A 19,686-nucleotide genomic window follows, 5' to 3' on the forward strand; every position below is an offset into this window, starting at 1 on the left:
GTTATGTGGCTTGGACAAGTTTATTGAAGCCTTAGTTTCCTTATCTACAAAATGAGCATAATACCTACCTCATGGGACTGTTGTAAGGAAAGTGACTGGCAACCTCTAAAATGCGACACAAATGATTCTTTTTTTTTTTTTTTTGTGGGTGAGGCAATTGGGGTTAAGTGACTTGCCCAGGGTCACACAGCTAGTAAGTGTCAAGTGTCTGAGGTTAGATTTGAACTCAGGTCCTCCTGAATCCAGGGCCGGCGCTGTATCCACTGCGCCACCTAGCTGCCTCAATGCTACACAAATGAAAAATTAATATCATTATTGTCCTCTTATTGTTTTGTTTCACCAGCTAGACTGTGAGTTCTATGTCAGCAGAAACTAGGTCTTTTTCTCCTGCATTCCCCATGGTGTCTATCTAGCTCTATGATGGGCATCTAACAGGTGCTCAATTGAGTATCTGTTAATAAATTGGCTGACGGAATGTTGAACCCAATCAGAAGGGCCACTGCTACTTGTGTAGTTCAAGAACAATCAGTCAATTAATGAGTAAGGGTTACTGGGCACTTACGATACACCTAGACTTGTGCTAGGTTGTAGAGAAGGGATTCTTAATCTTCTTTGTGTCAGGGGCCCCTTTGGGCAGACTAAGGAAGCCTTTTGGCAGACTGATGAAGCCTTTGGATCCTTTCTCAAAATAGTGGTTTGTTGCCTACATTCATAATTGATGGAAATGCTAAATTTCAGTTATATATTTAGTGAAAATCAAGATGTAATTTCCGCCCCCCATCCAAGTTTATGGATCCCCTGAAATCTATCCCCAGATTCCTTGGGAGTCCTTGGACCCCAGGTTAATAACCCCTGTTGTAGAGTATGTTGAACAGTTATTAAGCTTAATGCCTGCCCTCCAAAAGCATATAGTCAAGTTGCTAAGACAAAACTAATGCACATAAAGCAGAATCCATCTGAGATAAATCCAAGAGGAGAATTACATGTTTTCGAAAGAGGTCAGCATGAGGTCCCAGCTGAGGATCAGCTTCTCTGACAAACTTCATCACGTCTTCTACGGTCCAAGAGGAGGGGTCCCGGCTACTTAATCGTGATGGGTCTCGGGATCCCAGATATCGATCAGAACCTATCAGATAGGAATATAAGAGAAAGTCACATCTTTTGCTCACACACAAAAGTGAAAATGTTATAATAAACTAATGGTACTAATTAAAAAAAAAAAGACCAGAAATTACACACCCAAGAGTATTCACAGACTCTCTTGGCTGAAAGGAGTCTCAGAGGTCATCTAATCTGTTTTGTGCCTGAATAGAAATTTACTCTACAACATACTTGACAATTGGTCAGACTTCCTTAGTTTTAAGGCCTCAAGTGATGGGCAACTTATTACTTTCCAAGGCAGTTCATTTTACAACTGGAAAGTGCTTTCAGTACTTGAAAATTTTTCTTTACATGAAACTGAAATCTATTTTTTTTCCAATTGCTGCCCTCTGGAGTCAAGGTGAGCAAGTCTAATCCCTCTTCCACACAACAGCCCTTTAAGTACTTGAAAGAAGCTCTCAAGTCATCCCTGAGTCTTCTCTCTGGAATAACTATGTCCAATTCCTTTATCTGGTCTTTATGTATTATGAAGCCGAAGCTCTTTATTACCCTGGTCACCCTCTGGCTTGTTGATATCTTTCCTAAAAGATTCCTTTGGGAGCCTATGAGCAGTACATTCTTTTGAACCTCCTGTGGGAAGAATTCCAGAGTCACTGATTTAGGGCTAGAAAGGCTCTTGGAGACAACTCAGTCACAGTATCATAGCAGCCTACATTATGATTTGGGGCATAGGACCAGAGAAAGCCTTTTAAAAATGCAGGCTTAAACAGCTGGTCCAGTTTTCTGCAAAAGTGACTCCTCTTCAGGTGTCCTGTTCCTCTAAGTTCTCTATTATTGTCAAGGGCATCACTCTTCTTCCACTTAGTTACCAATGCAAGTTCCTTGCAAGGAGGGATTGCTTCATTCTTTGTATCTGATCCCCAGAGTGACACAGTGTCTGGTACTTAGTAGGTGCTTAATAATTCTTATTGACTGACGGAGCTGAAAGGGACCTCAGAAACCATCTAGTCCAACTCCTTATTTTACAGATCAGGAAACTGAGGTTCAGGGTGGTGAAATGATTTAGGTAAACTCAAGCATCTAGATTTATGTAAGGAAATATGGCCTCCTTAGAATAGCCTAGGAATCAGAATGATACAAGTTTAGGTCCTCACGCTGGCACTTTCTGGGTGTACAACCCTAGGTGAGTTATTTAACCTCTTGGTACCCTAGGCCAAAACTTCTTAAACTGAATGTGGGAGTCACAAAAAATCTGGCAACAGTAAAAGGTCATGTATACCTATTTGATATACCTATATACCAATGGCTGCATAAAAATTTCTCAGGTGAAAAGGGGTGGAGAGTAAAAAAAGTTTAAGAAGCCCTGCCCTAGGCAACTCTCTAAGATGCTAAATTGCAGCAGAGTTGTTGATTCGCATCGGTAGGAGTTCCCTGTACCAAAGAAATAATAGGTCAGAATCCCCCTCCAAAAAATAGAAAAGACTGATATCATACTATTAAAGAAAGTTTAGGGAAATGCCAATTGAATTCAATACAACGATCACTTACTAAGTACCTATTACGTTCTGGACACTGTGCTAGGTCAATCTAGAAATGAACCACACAGTGCCTAGTGGGGGAGAAAGAAAGGTAACTATAATACACAAAGATCACATTCAGTTAACCATTGTGTTCAGGGTCCTAGAGGATGGGTCATAGTGGGCCACATTCTTGGGTGCGGTTATAATCAAAGATAGCAACTCTCTGTTCTTCTCTCTCTGGCCATTCACTCTCTTCTCCTTCCTTGTACTGCCCTCTCCACTCTGGGCTACCTGCTGCCCATACAATGTCCATCTAGGTCCTCGACTATCACGTGACCTGATAACCAGTGGTGAAACTAGTCCTTGGCATGTGCTGCAATCACATAGGGGTAACAGGCATGAGAGACTCTCTGTACTGTCCCAGGGACCAGACCTGAAGGCTTGGCTTTTGAGCTATCAGCTTGAGAGCAAAGTGTGAGTATGCTAGTATGGCACAGTGTTTGAAGAAGGCTAGAGCACCAGTATAGGAACCAATACCCAGGGGACTATATTTTGAGGGCATGTTTGTTGAGGCTGAAGGAACTGAGGTAGGGTAGAGTAAGAGACCTTCCCCAAGTGAGGCTGGGGAGACTTCAAGTCTATCTCAAGCTCTGTTTGCTTAAGAGCCCTACTGACATACTCAGGTCAGGAACAGAGGCGGCATTTTGAAATAAAAACAGCTTGGAAGTAGTTGGATTAGATGATCTCAAAAGCCTCTGCCATCTCTGCCACTCTTTGATTCAATGGTTTGAAGATAAGGCTCAAAAAGGCCTGGTGCAATGGGCAAAATAGACCCTGGGTTTATTTCAATCCTGTTCTGAGTCCAGATGCTTTATCTCATTCCCTAGTATACATTGAAGGCCCCCAGTATATTTCTTGGGCAAGGCTGGTCCTACACGTAGAAATAGTAGAAAATGGTACCAGGTGGGTGCCCTGGCTATTGATTTCTAACCCACTGACGGCCATGGTGCTTGAAATGTCCACTATCACTTTTTTGCCAGAAGGCTCTTGGCCAATTATCCTTAGTTATTTGAGAGCATGATTACATTAAACAATTACCAATCAATTACACATCAAAATTGTAATACATATAATATATATATGTATATATATCAAAAAGGCATTGTGAGTGAAAAAAGTTTAAAAAGCCCTGCTCTAGTCCAACAGATACCAACATGGAGTCTGAGAAAGAAAGCGACTCCCCCAAAGTCATATAACCTGACTTTAATTCCAGCACTCTTTCCATGACACCACTTTACTTTTCTAGCTCTGTTGCTTACCACCTATGACTTTGGACATTTTCCTCTGGGACTCAGTTTCCTCTTTTGTGAAATGAAAGGACTGGAATGGAATGATCTCTAAGGACCCTGCCAGCTCTAAATGCTAAGATTTTATAACTCCTTTACTCTAGCCATATTAATTTCTGTTGCTATTTTTGTTAGTAGCATTTAGAGATTCAGATGGAGATTTGGAGTTTCATTTAGCACACTCAATGGATCCAAAGTTCATTTAGCACACTCAATGGATCCAAATAGCACGCTACAAGTCCTGCTTGAGTTGACCTGGGAGGCTATTAATGACTGCATCTTAATAATAACCCACAAACTCTGTTTCACTAATACCCTGATTGTAGATTCACCAAAATACTGCTATTAAAGGGAGAGGTAATGTGGTTGAATAGAAAAGAACCCAGGAGTCAGAAGACCTGGAATTTAATCCCCTTGTCTACCACCTCCTACCTGCTTACCATTCAGCAACATTTTCATTAAGTACTTATAAAGAGGCGCTGAAAGAAAAAAGATGATTCTTCCCCTCATAGAACTTATAATCTAGTAAACTCCTTCAGTCAGTTCCAAGATCCCTGAGCCTTACCTAGAAAACGGGGAACGATTATTATTACCTCATAGAGTTGTTTTGAAAATGAAATGAGATGCCCACGAAGCACTTTGTAAACTGTAAAGTCCTACATCAATGGGTGACTATTATGTAAGGCAGGTCCATTTTAGGATCTATGAAAGGGAGCTTTGTATCTGAAGTATGTGTTAAGGAAGTTGCACAATACAAATACTAAGGGGAGTATGGGGCCCTCCCATATTTTAATTGATACACATATAATATGCCTAATATATCAAAGTACCCATACTCCATCTACCAACCCCTTGTCCACCATTGCTTTCTCAAGAAGAAGACCAGGACTGTCCCTGCCTTAAAGGTTAGGCTCCTGAGACAATGACTTACCTGTGGTTCCACACTGAGGTATGGAGCACCAGAGGCTTACCAACATTCTTTTAGCCCACTAGAGGTTGCTTTATAGCTTTGCACACTTGTGTACTCACTCTAATACTGCTCACTCTAATACTGCTAAGTAGTAGTTGGGGCAAATGTTATTTCAATTCCTGTCTATGGTCCAATGTGTTCTAAAGAGCAGGACAACCTGTGAAAAATGATACAGATACATTCCAAGCTGTATAAAGGACAACCCCTTCCTTAGCTCAAGAGCAGCCAGCCTACTGGGGCACTAGAAGGTTCTGCTACTCTCAGCACTGATGGAGTGAAGTACTGGCTGGCCCTTTAGAGGTCAGTATTAGATCTGTACCTGGAGGGAACCTGGTTTCTGTCTGATCCTAGGCCTGTGCCCATTAGGAAGGCTGTACCTGTATAAAATGTACCTGTTTTTGGATCGATGGCAGAATTTTTATCAATACTACAAAGAAATTGAGGCTCAGCCTGTCAGGAAGACTCACTGATGTGACCAGTGGTATGGTTTAAGCACTTAATTTTTTTCTGAAATGCTACAAAACCTTTTTTTAAAAAAGTATTCTGCCCGAGTGCACTGGACACAATGCCTTTGAACGAGTGCCTTACAGAAACCCAACCTCAGACCAGTATTTTCTCTTGTGTCCCAGCAGAGGGCACCAATTCCAAGCTAACGGTTAGCAAACCCAGTTTGTAAGGGACAAATCCTCTGTGTTTTCCAGTAGTAAAGACTAGCTACGTTGTAGAGACAGGAGGTACAAATCTAAACTCTTCTGTGGAGGGTGGAGATCAGGTGAGAATGCAGGTGATCAGGTGCCTACCCTGTTGATGGACACAATCCTTAGCAAGCATTAATCTCTTCACTCTGAGATGGGCTGGTCCTACCAACCTGACAGATCCACAACAACCCTAACTTTGTGCAAAGCAGTGAGGATGACCTTCAGGGTACAGAGGACTCAAACCACAGTCATCCTGAGCAGAGAGCAGCAGCCTGAATAAATAACAACAAACAACTCGCATTTTGGGCAACACTTTGAGGCCTACAAGGTGCTCTTACAAGCCTGTGAGGTAGGTGGCACAAATTATCCCTGTTTTACAGGTGGTGAAGAAATCAAGTCTGAAGTTAAGGGATGCGCTCACCTAGCTTGGTAATTATTGGTGTGCTGACCTGAACCTAGTTCTCTAGTTTCCAAACCTAGTTCTCTTTCTACCACTCCAGGCTTCCATCATGGAGCTGCAAGGGCAGAGACCCCTGGGGTTTTAATGAACTTTATGATACTGAGGGTAGGGGTGCCTGCATAGAGTATGCATTTAACTCACCTTTACTAAACTATTGAAGAGAGCCATTTTCAGTAAAAATTGTTTTAGGAGAGATGCTGGCAAGATAATTTATCTGGAAGACAGCAGGCAGGATGCTGAGGAATCTGGATAACTTGTCACAGGAAGAAGACACTAGGGACAATGAGCCTGGAGAAGACCAGGGAAGGACTTGGACCTGAGACTTTACTGGGCTAAATAAGTAAGTTCTAGTGAGGAAAACTCCCTCTCTTAGAGATGTGAATCAGCACTTCCTGGCAATTTATAGTCTTAGAGAGTTGCCAATTAATAAAATGGGGATAATTCTATCTGTATAATACCTAGCTGATTGTGTTATTGTGAAGCTCCAATGAAATCATACACATGAAGCCCTTTGCAAACTTTGAAGCCCTCAAAGGAACCAGTTATTAGCACCTCAAGCAGAGGAGTAAGCACTGGACCTGTAATTTCATTAGTAGTCCTGGGTGAGGAAACTCCCTTTATAGGTCAGTGCTGCTTGCCTGGGACACTGAGAGGTTAAATGACTTTCCCATGGTCATACAGCCAGGAAATGTCAGAAAGGAGACTTGAACTCCAGTGCCCCTGGCTTTGAGGCAGCTCTTGTCCGCTGCAATCCAATACTTTCTCATTTTTGTTATTGTAATTTATTAAAAAAAATTAAAAAAATAGAAAATGATGATCAGTATTGGGAGTGGAAGTTTCCTGCCTTTAGTCCCTGTTGGGACTAGGGCTAAGCAAAGTTCCTTGCACAGTATCCCATCTGAAGCAGGCTCTCAACAGATACTGGATGATTGACCAGTGGCCCTTAATCTAGAGCCAATCCCAGAAGAGGCTGTATGGGGAGAGAAGGCCAGGAGGGAGAAGTGTCCTCACCTCCAACTCCACCCACTTCACTGAGGAGTTCTGCTGTCATTACAGAGGTGGGTTTGGCTCCTGGGACTAGATGAAGAGGCTCTGGAACGCCTGCTGGGCCCTCAGCCTATCTTTTCTGGGATATTGGTTCACCTCATACCAGCGAAGAAGCAGACTTCCATTTTGGAACTGTTTGCTCTCAGGAGAGCCAGAAAGGCTATACAAGATGTGAGTAAAGTAATGAAGTGGCTTTGTCAAGAAATATGCATTCTAAAAGATGTTGTATGGTTTTTAGGAGAAAAAGTCCTGCATCTGACATCAAGAGGCCCAAATCCCTGCTCTGCCACTAACTGCATAGATGATCTTGAAAAAGACATTGTTCTCTCTGCTTCAATTTCTTCTTGTAAAATTAAAGAGCTGGACTAGAAATAGGATCTTTAAGGTTCCTTGTAGCTCTAATCCTGTGATCCAAATAGAGCTACCCTTTTCGAAGGAATCCATTTAAGAGGACTTTTAGGAATCACAGACTCAGAGCTGGAGAAGATATCAGGGTCGATCCCTACATGAACAAGAATTCTTTCAAGAGTATCCCCAATAAGTGATGTAATTGGAAATGCAGTGGCTTCCTGAGGCAGCCCATTCCACTTTGGGGTAGCTCTGATTGTTAGGGACGGTCCACCCAGCGCCCCTAACCCTGCTCTGCAGGGCCTCTTTGACACGACAGCCCTGCACAACCTTAGACACAGGTGCCATGTTCCCACCTCATCTTAGCTCCAGATTCCTTAAAACAGTCCTCATATGGCCTGTTCTCCAGCCCTCTCACCACCCTGGCCATTTTCCTCTGGAAGTGCTCCAGCTCAGCAATCTTCTTTCCAAACAGGTCTGCTTATTCATCCGTGAATAGAGGGCAGTGGGACGGACCATCACCTCCATCATTCTGGGCATGGCGTCCCCAATTTATGATACGTTCTGGACGACAGTGACGCGACCACAACAATGTGTAGCCACTAAGATGACCATTTCGATGGAGACAACACCTAATACAGATTCTATTCTCATCACCTTTAAATACACCTCGTCTAATGGGACCAATCGCTCACGCTTCTCTAGTGTCTTAAGGGTTACCAAGCATGTTTCTGTAATGTGTGCTGTAACATTACCATTATCCTCATTTTATAGACGAGGAAGCCGAGGCTTGGAAAGAGTAAATGATGTTTCCACAGCTGGGCAGTATCGGGGCAACATTTTCCATTTCTGATTCCTATGCCCTTTTTCACATCATTACACTACCTGAGATAATGTGTTTGGTGTAAAAGCTGCTCCAGGCCTCATAGGGTGGCAAGGATACTATGAAAGGCCCAAGCACATAGGAAGAAGACAGTCATTTGTCTAGGAAGAGAAGTCTATATTGGACATGATGAACTAAGGAAAAATTCAAGTTGTAAACCAAGGGATGTTTTTCTGCCACAAAATACCCAAATCCTAAAATGAAAACAATTACAAAGAATGATTGTAGTGAGGATCACAACATATAAACATGTTGGTGTTGACCTTGGAACTTGTGGAGCTTCTCCAGATGAGAGAAGATATTGGGAGAGGTAGTTACATGTGACTGTTCATGATTTTTATGTTTGTATGTTGGAAGCTCATAAAGATGGAAAGGCACTGAACAATACAATTTACAATTTTAGAGCTCAGAGACTTTAGATATTTCTAGTCCAACTCCCTCATTTTATAAATGAGGCAACTGAGGCCCTGAGCTAATCAGTGACAGAACTGAGATTAGAACCCAGGTCTTTTGATTTTCACTTCAGGTCCATTCTCCTACATTACATTGTCTCCCAAAGAATAGCAATGTTGGAAAACTGAAGGCTGGGAGGGAGAATGCCAAGCAGAATCAAAGAAAGGAGGAGGGTACAAAATTAAAATTCAGAACAGAGAATTCTGTCCTCTGGAGAAAAGACTTTCTTATACTGCCAAGATAGGGGTGAACATCTATCCACACTGCAGCTCAAAGGATATCATTTCAAAGGAAAGTCTTTGCACTAATCAGACTAGAAGGTAGCACACCCACATACATTAACACACACACACACACACACACACACACACACACACACACACACACACACACACACACACACTTCTAGCTTCCACTTGGATGATGGCCAAGAAAATGCCATTGCTGAAAGGACTTGGAGTCAGGTTTGCTTGGATAGTAGGGAGGTAGAAGAGAAAGAAGTATGGGCTTAGTGGTTTCAACTCTAACAAGAATCTGGTAAATGCATGAAACTAACTATTAGTTAACTCTAAGTAACAGCTTTCAGTGATTTTTAGGAGACAAATCATTATAAAGTTAATATGATAACTGTGGGGAAAAATGAAAGATTCCAGACATATACAGGTATTCTGAAACTCTAGAAGTACTGCACAGAAATGTCAGCAGGGACTCAAGATACTGTATAGTAGTTATTTGCCATCAGTTTTTATAGGATCTTAGTACCCTGACAAGAAAACTGCTTATGAATTCTCTTGGGAATCATCTCTGATGATATCCAGACAGAAATGGGGTAGAAGACTTTTGTTGTGTTAGGAGACAAATGAATGGTCTCTTTTATCTGAAAGGAACCTCAGAAATCTCAGTCCCAGGAAGGCCAGGACCAAATGCAGAGCCAGGAAAACCCCAGGCTGGGTAATTTTATAGCCATGGATAATAACTGCTCTCAGGCATCCCAGAACATCCAGTGTCACCTCATCTAAAGTGGCCCTTGATTCCCTGACCCAGAAGTGATTTCTTCCTCCTTACCATTCATATAGCACTTTTTACCACTCATTACCTTCCCACCTCTGTCTTGTTATAATTACCTGGGACTGTTATTATATATTACTTCCCTTTTCATACTCCAAAGCTCAGTCAACCTGACCTCTCTCTGTTTCTCACACCTGGTACTACATTTCCCATCCTCTGGTCTTCACATCAGCTACTGCTCATACTTGGAATGGATTCCCTGCTCTCCTCTGTCCCTCTTCAAGATGAGACTCAAACTTCTATGTGAAGCCTCTCCTGATCCCCCAAGTGTTGGTACCCTCCATTCCTAACTATGTACTAATTTTGTATTTATTCTCTATATGCACATAAATAGGTGTGTGTGTGTGTGTGTGTGTGCGAGCACGCACTATCTTCCCCTATAGAATCTAGGGCCCTTAGCCCCATGGATTGTTTCCATTTTTTTGTACCTACCTAGCACATAGCCTAGCACACAGCCTAGCACACAGCCTAGCACACAGCCTAGCACACAGCAGATACCTGAAAATGCTTGTTGGTTGATTGACCTCATCTCCCCTATTAAGAATGCAGGCTCCATCAGGGCAGAAGATCATGTTTTACTCTCCTTTGTATCCCATAAAGCACTGAGGCACAGGACTTTGAAAACAATCAGTATTCAGTAAGTATCTATTAAATGAACGAATGAATGAATGAATGAAGCCAGAAGAGTTCAAAACCATTTCCCACATGGAAATGGTTGGGCAGATCCTCGACACAATTCTCATGCCAAGGTGTACTGACACTTCATTGACAAGGGAGCCTTGAGGGCCTCACCTTTTTATCCTGATATGACTTTGGAAGACTTAAATAGGATATGATCCCAGTCTGCCAGTTTAGCCCAGACTTTATGTGGGATGTCTCACTGCCTGATCTGTAGGAAACATGGTCAGAACAGATCTTTCTGCTCCTTGATTCTGACGCTAGAGAAACACTTCTTCATACTAGTGTGGAGTAAAGGAGAAACTGATGAGAAATGTGTCCTTCCGCTTCAAAGTAAGAAAACAGTGAAGAGCCAGAGGCATGGCTGACGGGCAACACAATGACCGTGCCTTCCTACAGAGTACTTGGAAGTCAGAAGCCCTTTCTCCCAATGCACACTCAGTTGGGAAGGACGCTCCAGGACACTTTTGCCGGATCTTACCTCTCTCCTGAATAAGATGAGCCCAATGTTTTCAGAGTTCTGGCTTCCCTCTGAGTGGTTCAGTACGCAGGGACTCAGAGTGTAGCAGTCTAGTCCCCTGCCTCCTCGGGCCTCTCTTAGATGTGCTTAGTCACTTAGGCAGCCACGTGGCACATGCTTCCCTGCTATGAGTCTGGTAGGTTAACTTTAAAAAGTGATTTTCCAGCCCAGTCAAAGATAGTAGGAGCATGAACTGGCTTGCATGAAGTGTTGAAGTGGAGGAGGTTTATTTGGTATATGCCAAAAGAAACACAGGACAGCAGATCATTAGGGGATATGTTTCTCAATCTGTATTCTGAGACTAAAATTCCCTGTTGGAGAGAAGTATCGATTCTAGTTCACAGCTGCCAAAGTGGAGACAGGAGTGGAATAACTTTGGTGGCTTAAAAAGAAGGATTGTGACTTCCCAGATTCTCTGCATGGGGTTCACTGAATCACTTACTTGTGCCTGTATAGACCCAGAGATAATGAGAGGAAGCCCAAAGAGTTGAGAGGATTAAAGTCCAGGAGAAAGCAAAAGATAGGGATGAGACTTACTCTCCTAGGTATGGCAACATAAAGGGACAGAAAGAAGGGCCTGGCATGGGGTCAGAAAACCTAGGTTTGAGTCCCACCTTGGCAATGTAGTAGCTCTTTGAGCTTAAGCAAGTCACTTACCCTTTTGGGGCCTTAGTGTTCTTCTCTGTTAAATGAGGGGGTTGGATTAGATGATCTGTAAGGCCCCTCCCTTCCAGCTCTGTGATTATTCTGTGATCTGCCCCTAGAAAGTAAAGCTCTCCTCTAGGCATAGATGCCCCATAACTATGCCAGCCCAGGGCCGCCTCCAGCCTCCTGACTCCTTCCACCATCCCGCAGGTGCTCTCCAAGCCTAGGCCCATCCCAGCTCCTACCTGGTAGGTACCTGTCGTGGTCGTACTCAGTGGTGGAGACCTGCATGTGATTCTGCGTGAAGGGCTGGTTGCCGAACAGGTTGCTACTCCGGAGGTTTCGGCACAGCTTCTCCAGGAAGCGGAGGACGAAGGTAATGCTGTTGACCGCTGGCAGGTTGAGGGTGTGCTGCTCCCGGTCAAACACAGCTACAGAGTTAAGCAAACACGGCAGAACACATAAGCCCCATGGTGCAGGAGGAGCTGGGGCCGCACTGCTGCCAACGCCTGCCTTTCAGTGTCACCTGGTTAAACAAAGGCAAGTCAGTGCCACTGATCTCCACCTCCTGCTGGGCTTTGATTTGGGGGGGCCTCCTGCTCCAGAGTTCCTGGATTCATGATAATGGGAAGAGTCAGGACAGGTCTGCTACACCCAGGGCTGCAAAACAATTCTACTCAGCCTGTAAAAACAACTAGGAATATATCTGGTCCTCCATCAGCTGGGCTGAGCCTCAAGGGAAGAAAAAAATGTTCTTTTAGGGAGCTGTTTGCACAAGTACTACTCAGAAGAAGATAAGGCACACTGCAGGGAGGACAAAACCAGGAGGAACTATAGCAATTTCCAGTACTTATTGTTTAAAAAAAAGGCTCTTTTTTTTACAACACTTTAAGGTTTATAAAGAGTTTTTCTCATAATAACCCTTTGAGCTAAGGAATAAGGTATTCTAAGGTCACATCTATCTTTTTTTTTTTAAAGGGCAAAGAAGGCTAAGTGACTTGCCCAGGGTCACACAGCTAGTAAGTGTCAAGTGTCTGAGGCTGGATTTGAACTCAGGTCCTCCTGAATCCAGGGCCGGTGCTTTATCTACCGCGCCGTCTTGCTGCCCCCCTGATCATGTCTATCATAAAGATGAGCAAACAGAGATACAAGGCAGCAGAATGACTTCCTCGTGGTCACAAAGCTAGCTCAGGAGCAGAGGGGGCTGCAGTCTAGTGAAGAGTACTGGTTCTGAAGTCATAAGAGAAGGGTTCAAAATCCAGCTCTGCCATGTCTAGTTGTGTGCCCTTGGGCAAGTCCCTTTACCTCTCAGTATTCCCTACACAACAGGGACAATGACACCTTTATTAACTACTGTATGGTGTTCCTATGAGGATCAAATGAGATGAAATATGTAAAGCAGCACATAAATATAGGTTATAATGATTGTTAAGAGCTGAGACTCAATCCCAGCTCTTCTTCCCAAGCCAGTGATTTTGATACTGCATCATGTTACAGCTGTGCCCAGTGTTCCAGGTTACCCAGGTGCCCAGTGCCTGGGCAGTCTGATGGGCATGTGCTTATGTTCTGGTGTTTGCTAAGGTGGTGTGTAGGCACTGATGGCTGGTCAGGCACCAGCTGGGGCTCCTCAGGGCTAAATGCTGCTGCTGAGTGGGGAGGGAAAAGGAGAGAGAGGAGGGGAGGCTGAGTGGGCATTTAGAGGGCAAAGGATATGTCTCCCCTTGTTGGTATTCATCAGAGCTGCTGAAGGGGAAAGAGAGGGAATAGGAGATTTGGTGGGAAATGAAGCATAAGATTTGGGAAAATCAAGGTGAAAATAATCAAGGGGTTTTATGATGTTGAGTCCACAGCAGGAAAAAAGAAGCAACTGCTTTGCCCTCCTGGCATAGTACACAGACCCTCTTGTGCCTAGAAAGACCTCCGTTTAGGAAAATGAGGGCAGAGCCAAGCTTGGTGGGAGAAGAAACTCCCGAATAGCTGGGAGAAACTTCTGTGCTGATCCTCATTTTTGGAGAAATCTTCAAAGTGATACATTTATGTATGAACAGGACAGGCTGACATTCACTGAAGCACACTTGGGGCATGGGCAGGTGAAAATGGGCTGGACGGAGGAAGAACATAAGCCTTATTTAGGGGCCTAGTCACCTGATCCAAGGAATGAGCCTGAGGTTGGCAAAAAGGTTCATGAGTGTGGCCAGGGGAGACCTGGGGACTTTGGTGCTCCTGAGGAGGGAAAAAGGAGAAGCAAACCCAGGCAAGGACCCTCCTACCAACAGCCACCTCACTCCGTAAGGGACCTTTCCCCACTTTTCTGAAAGTTAGGGAGGTGAGGCAGATTACAAGATACAGCAGGAAAGAAAACCCTGGCCCTGTAGCTGCCTAGGGCCCTGGCCCTGCCTGTACAGAGAGGAAGGGCAAGACGAGGGCCCCAGGCAGCTGGGAGAAGGTGCTTACCTGAGATGACCTCCCCGCCATGGCCTTGCTTGAGGAAGCTGAAGACGGTCTTCTGGTGGTAAGCACAGTCAATACAGGCCTGTACTGCCTGCTGCAGGACCACTGAGGCCCGTGCTGGCCCAAAGTGGTCAGGCAGCTGCTGGACCTTCTTTTTGTCCAAGTGGGGGCCAGTGCTGCCATTCTTGTTCAAGTAGATGCAAACTGCAGGAGAAACAGAAGCAGTGGGACTTGGACAGACCCCAGAGAATACAGAGTTCTACATTCACCTCCAGCTTCTCAGCTCTAACATATCCTTGCCCAGTGCAATACTGCAGAGGATGGGGTGGGGGTGGTGGGGTGGAGTTGGGAGGAGAAAAGGAAGCGTGTACCCAGCTGTTATTGGCCTGGCCTGCATGATCAAAAGTTCTGGGAATAATGCCTACTGGGGGAAATGATGCTGTCAAAAAGCCAGGGCCCAAAACAACAGTTATCTTTCTCATACTGAAAACAAAATTCCTAACGATCCCTGAAATGTACATTCTTCCATATCCTTCCTGTTTCTCTCCCCCTGTATTCTCCCTGTCTCTTGATCACTCTCTTTTCCTCACACGGTGTCTATATGTCTGCCTTTCCACTTCCTGATAAGGAGTGTGGAAGGCTGGGAGTGGGAGGAGGGGACCGGATCATCAGGGATGGAGTGAAGAGGTAAGAGAGGTCCTTCTCTCCCTTGGCCACCTGCTCCATGCTCTGACATGGAATTCCTTGCTGAAAGGGTCAAAGAGGGCAGTGGTGGAAGGACAAGTGCCTAGAATTCCAGCCCAAACCACTGCTGTTCCTCTCTGGGACAAGAACATGTGCAATAGGTTTAAAATCAACTGTGACAATGAACAAAAGCCACTCATTTTTTTTCAATTGTTAGTGCATTTATACAGAAAAAGGTGAGAAAAAGATTTGGTTAAAGAAAAAACAGTTCAAATGCCACATTCTTTTTTGATGCCTTATTTGATCTTCATGTGTCTTTTTGTTTGTTTGTCTGTTTAATGACTTGGCCTCAGAAACTGAAACTGGCCCTGGCCCTTCTGGCCCTTTAAGTGGGCCTGCCTGCCTGCTGCTGGCTCAATGGCTAGGAGAAAAAAATCACAACAAAGCCCATTAAAAAAAAAGATAAGGAAGAATCTGGATTTGTCCATTAGGACTGCTTTTGTCCTTGTGGTACTGGTCATGCTACTTCCATAGCACCCAGTCTTATCCCCTAGCACTGTAGCAAGGCACAGCATGGAGAAGGAGGCATGAGGCCAGCCCAGGAGAGCTCTTCTTCCATCTTTTAAGAAGAACTCAAACCAGGTCAGTTGCTGTGCTATTCGGCCACACTCTCAGGGCTTCCTGATGACAAGCATTAAGGCTAGCTCAGCTTCTTGCCTTTCCAAAACAAGCCCAAGGCATCCTTAGGCCCTGTCACTCTCCAGAGCCCAGGGGTGAAGGCCTGCGGACTGTTGCCTGATAACATCTCTTCTCCAGCTTCATCAGCTTATGACTGACAGCAAGAACATGGTGGAATTCAAATCTGGCCTCAGACACTTACTAGCTGTGTGACACGGAGCAAGGCACTTAATTCTGTTTGTCTCAACATCCTCATCTGTAAAATGAGCTGGAGAAGGAAATGGCGAGCCATCCCAGGATCCCTTCCAAGAAAACCCAAGTGGGGTCACAAAGAGTCAGACACACCTCAAATGACTAAATAACAACAACAAAAACGTTTATAGTAAAAAATAAAATCTCCCCTCAGTAAGAATTTGCTACCACTGAGAATATTCAAAAGACTGGGATTCCCTCAGAAGGCAATGCTAAAAGGAGTTTCAAAATGATTTCCTGCAACGGTAACTTTATTGGAATGAGCTCACAGCTTTGAGAATGACTTTTTTGAAGAATATCTCATTTGTCTAAGTTCTTGTACACTTGTTAAAAGATTACTTATATTACTTTAGAGCCAGACCTTCTTGGCTGAGGTTTTTCACTCTATCTCTGATACCTAACAGAGAACCATCTTGGCCTAGAGTGGGCACTTACTAAATGTTTATTAAATTGAACTGAGTTTATTTCATGTGGTCTTCTTTCAGAAGCTCCATCTTCCAGACCATTTTCTGCCTTCTCTTGCCTCTGTCCTCCTTGCAGCTTCTCCCCTCAATGCTCTGAAAGCTTTCCACCCACACCTCTGCTTATGAGATTCTTCATTTTCCTTCAAGGCTCAGTTTCAATACTGTCTTTTCCAAGAAGCTTCCCGAATCCTCCCAAACCAAAGGAGAACTTCTTTCTATTCAGTCTTTTAGAGCATTCTGTCCGTCTCTCTCATCACTCTACCTCAGTTCTGTGTGCACATGGCCTCTGGCTTGTCCGACTGCAAGCTTTGTGAGGGTGTGTGTCACTTTTCAGTTCTGTAATCTCAACAATAGCTTAAGGCACTCGATGTAGTAGTTGTTTAAGAAATGTTTGCTGGATGAATAAATGTGTTGGGAAAGACCTCTGGTATCTCCACAACTCACTGAACCTCTTGGGATTTCTCAGCCTGACTGTTTTAGTACATGAAAGACTAAAGATTTACCCTGTATAGAAGCATTTTGGGCCCCAAATGGTGCAAAACTCAAAGAAGCCGAGTCACATGTTAGTGTGGGGTTACTCAGATGAATTTTTGTCCAATACCTCCATGTTATAGAGAAGGAAACTGAGGCTCAGAAAGTGGAAGTGATTTGGCCAATGTCACACAGTGCATGACAAAGGCAAGCTTAGATCTTCTGACAGACTCCCAGGCCAGTGTTCTTTTTTTTTTTTTTTTTGGCAAGGCAATTGGGGTTAAGTGACTTGCCCAGGGTCACACAGTTACTAAGTCCAGTGTTCTTATGATGACCTTAGATATATATATTTTTTTTTTGTTTTTTTGCAGGCAATGGGGATTAAGTGACTTGCCCAGGGTCACACAGCTAGTAAGTGTCAAGTGTCTGAGGCCGGATTTGAACTCAGGTACTCCTGAATTCAGGGCCGGTGCTTTAACCACTGCGCCATCTAGCTGCCCCCGATGACCTTAGATATTAAGCCTATCAGTGCAGAAAAAGGCACTGGCCTTGGAGCATTTGGTCCATAATTGGGTCTTTTACCTGTGGGGGCCTGCATGGCTGAGCTGGGGATAGTAGCAGCGTCCTGGGGCACAGTGCTGGTGTCTGGTTCGGGGGTACTGGTGGTCGGCGAGGTGGGTGCTGGGTTTAACAAAGTCCGAGGTTTTCGCTGCCAAAACAGATGGAGAAAAGTTTGCCAACTGTATGTATTAGTGTGTGTGTGTATCTGTCTCCCTTTATCCCAAGCATTTACTCTCCTGACAGACCACGAGTTCCTTGAGGCTGGAGATCATCTTTTATACTTTTGAATTCTCTACAGAACCTTACTAATGGTAGATACACAATAAATATTAGTGGAATGAATAAATGAATAAACAAATGAACAAAAATCTTCTCCTCCTACCCCTGTCCATGAAGCCAGAGCTTAGCCACTACCTCTTCATTGTCAGGTTTGCTTGTATTCAGTGAAATTCCAGATTCTGTGTAAGTGTAGCACAAATTAACCAACAAGAAAAAACCCAACACTGTCATAGTGAACTTGGATTTGGAACACATACTTTTTCTTCTTTCTTTCTTTCTTTTCTGGTGGGGCATTCAGGGTTAAGTGACTTGCCCAGGGTCACACAGTTAGTAAGGATCAAGTGTCTGAGGCCAGACTTGAACTCAGGTACTCCTGAATCCAGGGCTGGTGCTTTATCCACTGAGCTACCTAGCTGCCCTGAACACATGCTTTTCAACCTTGTATCTTCCTGTACAGCCACCACCATAGCACAGGGCTTCATCACCACCTGCCTAGACCATGAAACTATGACTCTACCATAATAGCCTATTGCTCTCAAGTCTTCCTTCTTCCCCTGAGCTCTATCCCTTCCAGTCTATTTTTCACAAACCATGAGATCAGTTCATGTTATTCCTGTGTTCAAAACTTTTCGGTGGCTCCCAAAGGTTGTTGATTAATGTTACAATGCCTTGCCTGACATCTAAAGCCCCCCTACAATTTGGTGCTACCTCATCTTTCTAGCCTTACCTCATAATATTATCCTATAACAGTTATACTCCAATTAAAATGAATGTAGCTTGCAATCTACTGCCTCTGTTTCAATGCCCATGGTGCCTACAATGTCCCTCCATTCTTTTTCTTTTGTTTGTGGAAGTCCAATCTAAATCCTAATTCCTTTGGGAAGCCTTTTCTAATCCCCCATAAACATGACTTTTCCCTTCAAACATCATATGACCCTTTGTTCTAAAGCCCATATCAATTACTATGTTGGGTATGTGTTACACCCCTCTCCTACAAAATAAACTTCAAGAGGGCAGAATTCAGATCTTATCTTTGCATCTATCCAACACCTAGTTACAATGCTCTGCACAAAATAAGGAATCACTTAACAAACATTCACTGAAATGAATGGTGGAAACCCACACCCTCCTGTCTCCCCTAGACATGTGCATATGTAATCACAGGATCATAGCATTAGAACTCACAGCAACTTTGGGGGCCATCAGATCTGACCCCTCATTTTACAGATGAGGAAAATGAGAGGTCAGGTGACTTGCCCGGGGTCACACAGCTAGTAATTATCTGGGGCAGCTTTTGAATCCACATCTTCTTGATTCCACATCTAATGCCTTATCCACCACCATGCTGCCCTTTACCACCCCTCTTCCAAATGTCACCATTTCTGTTGAAGGTGGCACATTCTTCCAGTTTCCCAGGTTCATAATCTTGTTATTATTTCTTCTCTCTCTCACCTCAACATATCCAATCAGTTGCCAAATATTGCTGTTTAAAACTCTACAGTGTTGGGGCAGCTAGGTGACATAGTGGATAGAGCACCAGCCCTGGATTCAGAAGGACCTGAGTTCAAATCCAGCCTCAGACACTTAACACTTACTAGCTGTGTGACCCTGGGCAAGCCACTTAACCCTCATTGCCCCGTGCAAAAAAAAAAAATGCTTGTTGATTGACTGATACATACTGGGGATAGAAACATAAAACATGGAGGAAATGGAATCCAAAACGGTGAAGGTGAGTCTATAAGTCTATACTATAAGAATTCATACTACTATAGGAAGACTGTAGCAAGAGAGGAACTCTCAAAGATGACAGGGCTCTTTTCTGAAGCTCTTTTCCAAAAAGTTAGAAATAAGATAATCACCCATAAAGAACACCACTTCCCAAAGAGCCCAGGAACATTCTGTTAGGAGCATGCAGAGTGACGGACAGATCCTCTGCCTTCTGAGGAAGAACTCAAAAAGGTGACTATGCATACACACAGAGTATGAAAAGGCATAAAGTACTGGTATACATCACCCTTCACATACTCTTCATATACTCAGTGACACAGGATAGTTTAGTACGGGGGTACTTAGTACGCTTTATATAATATAGTTCTAAGTGAAAACAAG

The 19,686-nt window shown here is 43.9% G+C and overlaps 1 protein-coding gene across 7 annotated transcripts in view; it reads right to left on the reverse strand.

The window, feature by feature from the left end:
• Nucleotides 1–19,686, reverse strand: part of SCMH1 (Scm polycomb group protein homolog 1) — a 153,064-nt gene that overhangs the window by 2,968 nt on the left and 130,410 nt on the right. For 6 of the 7 annotated variants that reach the window (XM_043995986.1, XM_043995983.1, XM_043995984.1 and 3 more), the window contains 4 exons: nucleotides 17,320–17,446; nucleotides 14,192–14,392; nucleotides 11,983–12,168; nucleotides 984–1,126 (listed from right to left, as the gene is read on the reverse strand). In XM_043995986.1, the coding sequence (XP_043851921.1) occupies nucleotides 984–1,126; nucleotides 11,983–12,168; nucleotides 14,192–14,392; nucleotides 17,320–17,446 (657 nt within the window). Of the gene's footprint in view, nucleotides 1–983; nucleotides 1,127–11,982; nucleotides 12,169–14,191; nucleotides 14,393–17,319; nucleotides 17,447–19,686 lie in introns of those variants that run through there. The other variant, XM_043995989.1, reaches the window with a different exon arrangement.

The sequence above is a fragment of the Dromiciops gliroides genome, chromosome 3, assembly GCF_019393635.1.
Source record: "Dromiciops gliroides isolate mDroGli1 chromosome 3, mDroGli1.pri, whole genome shotgun sequence".
Classification (NCBI taxonomy): Eukaryota; Metazoa; Chordata; class Mammalia; order Microbiotheria; family Microbiotheriidae; genus Dromiciops; species Dromiciops gliroides.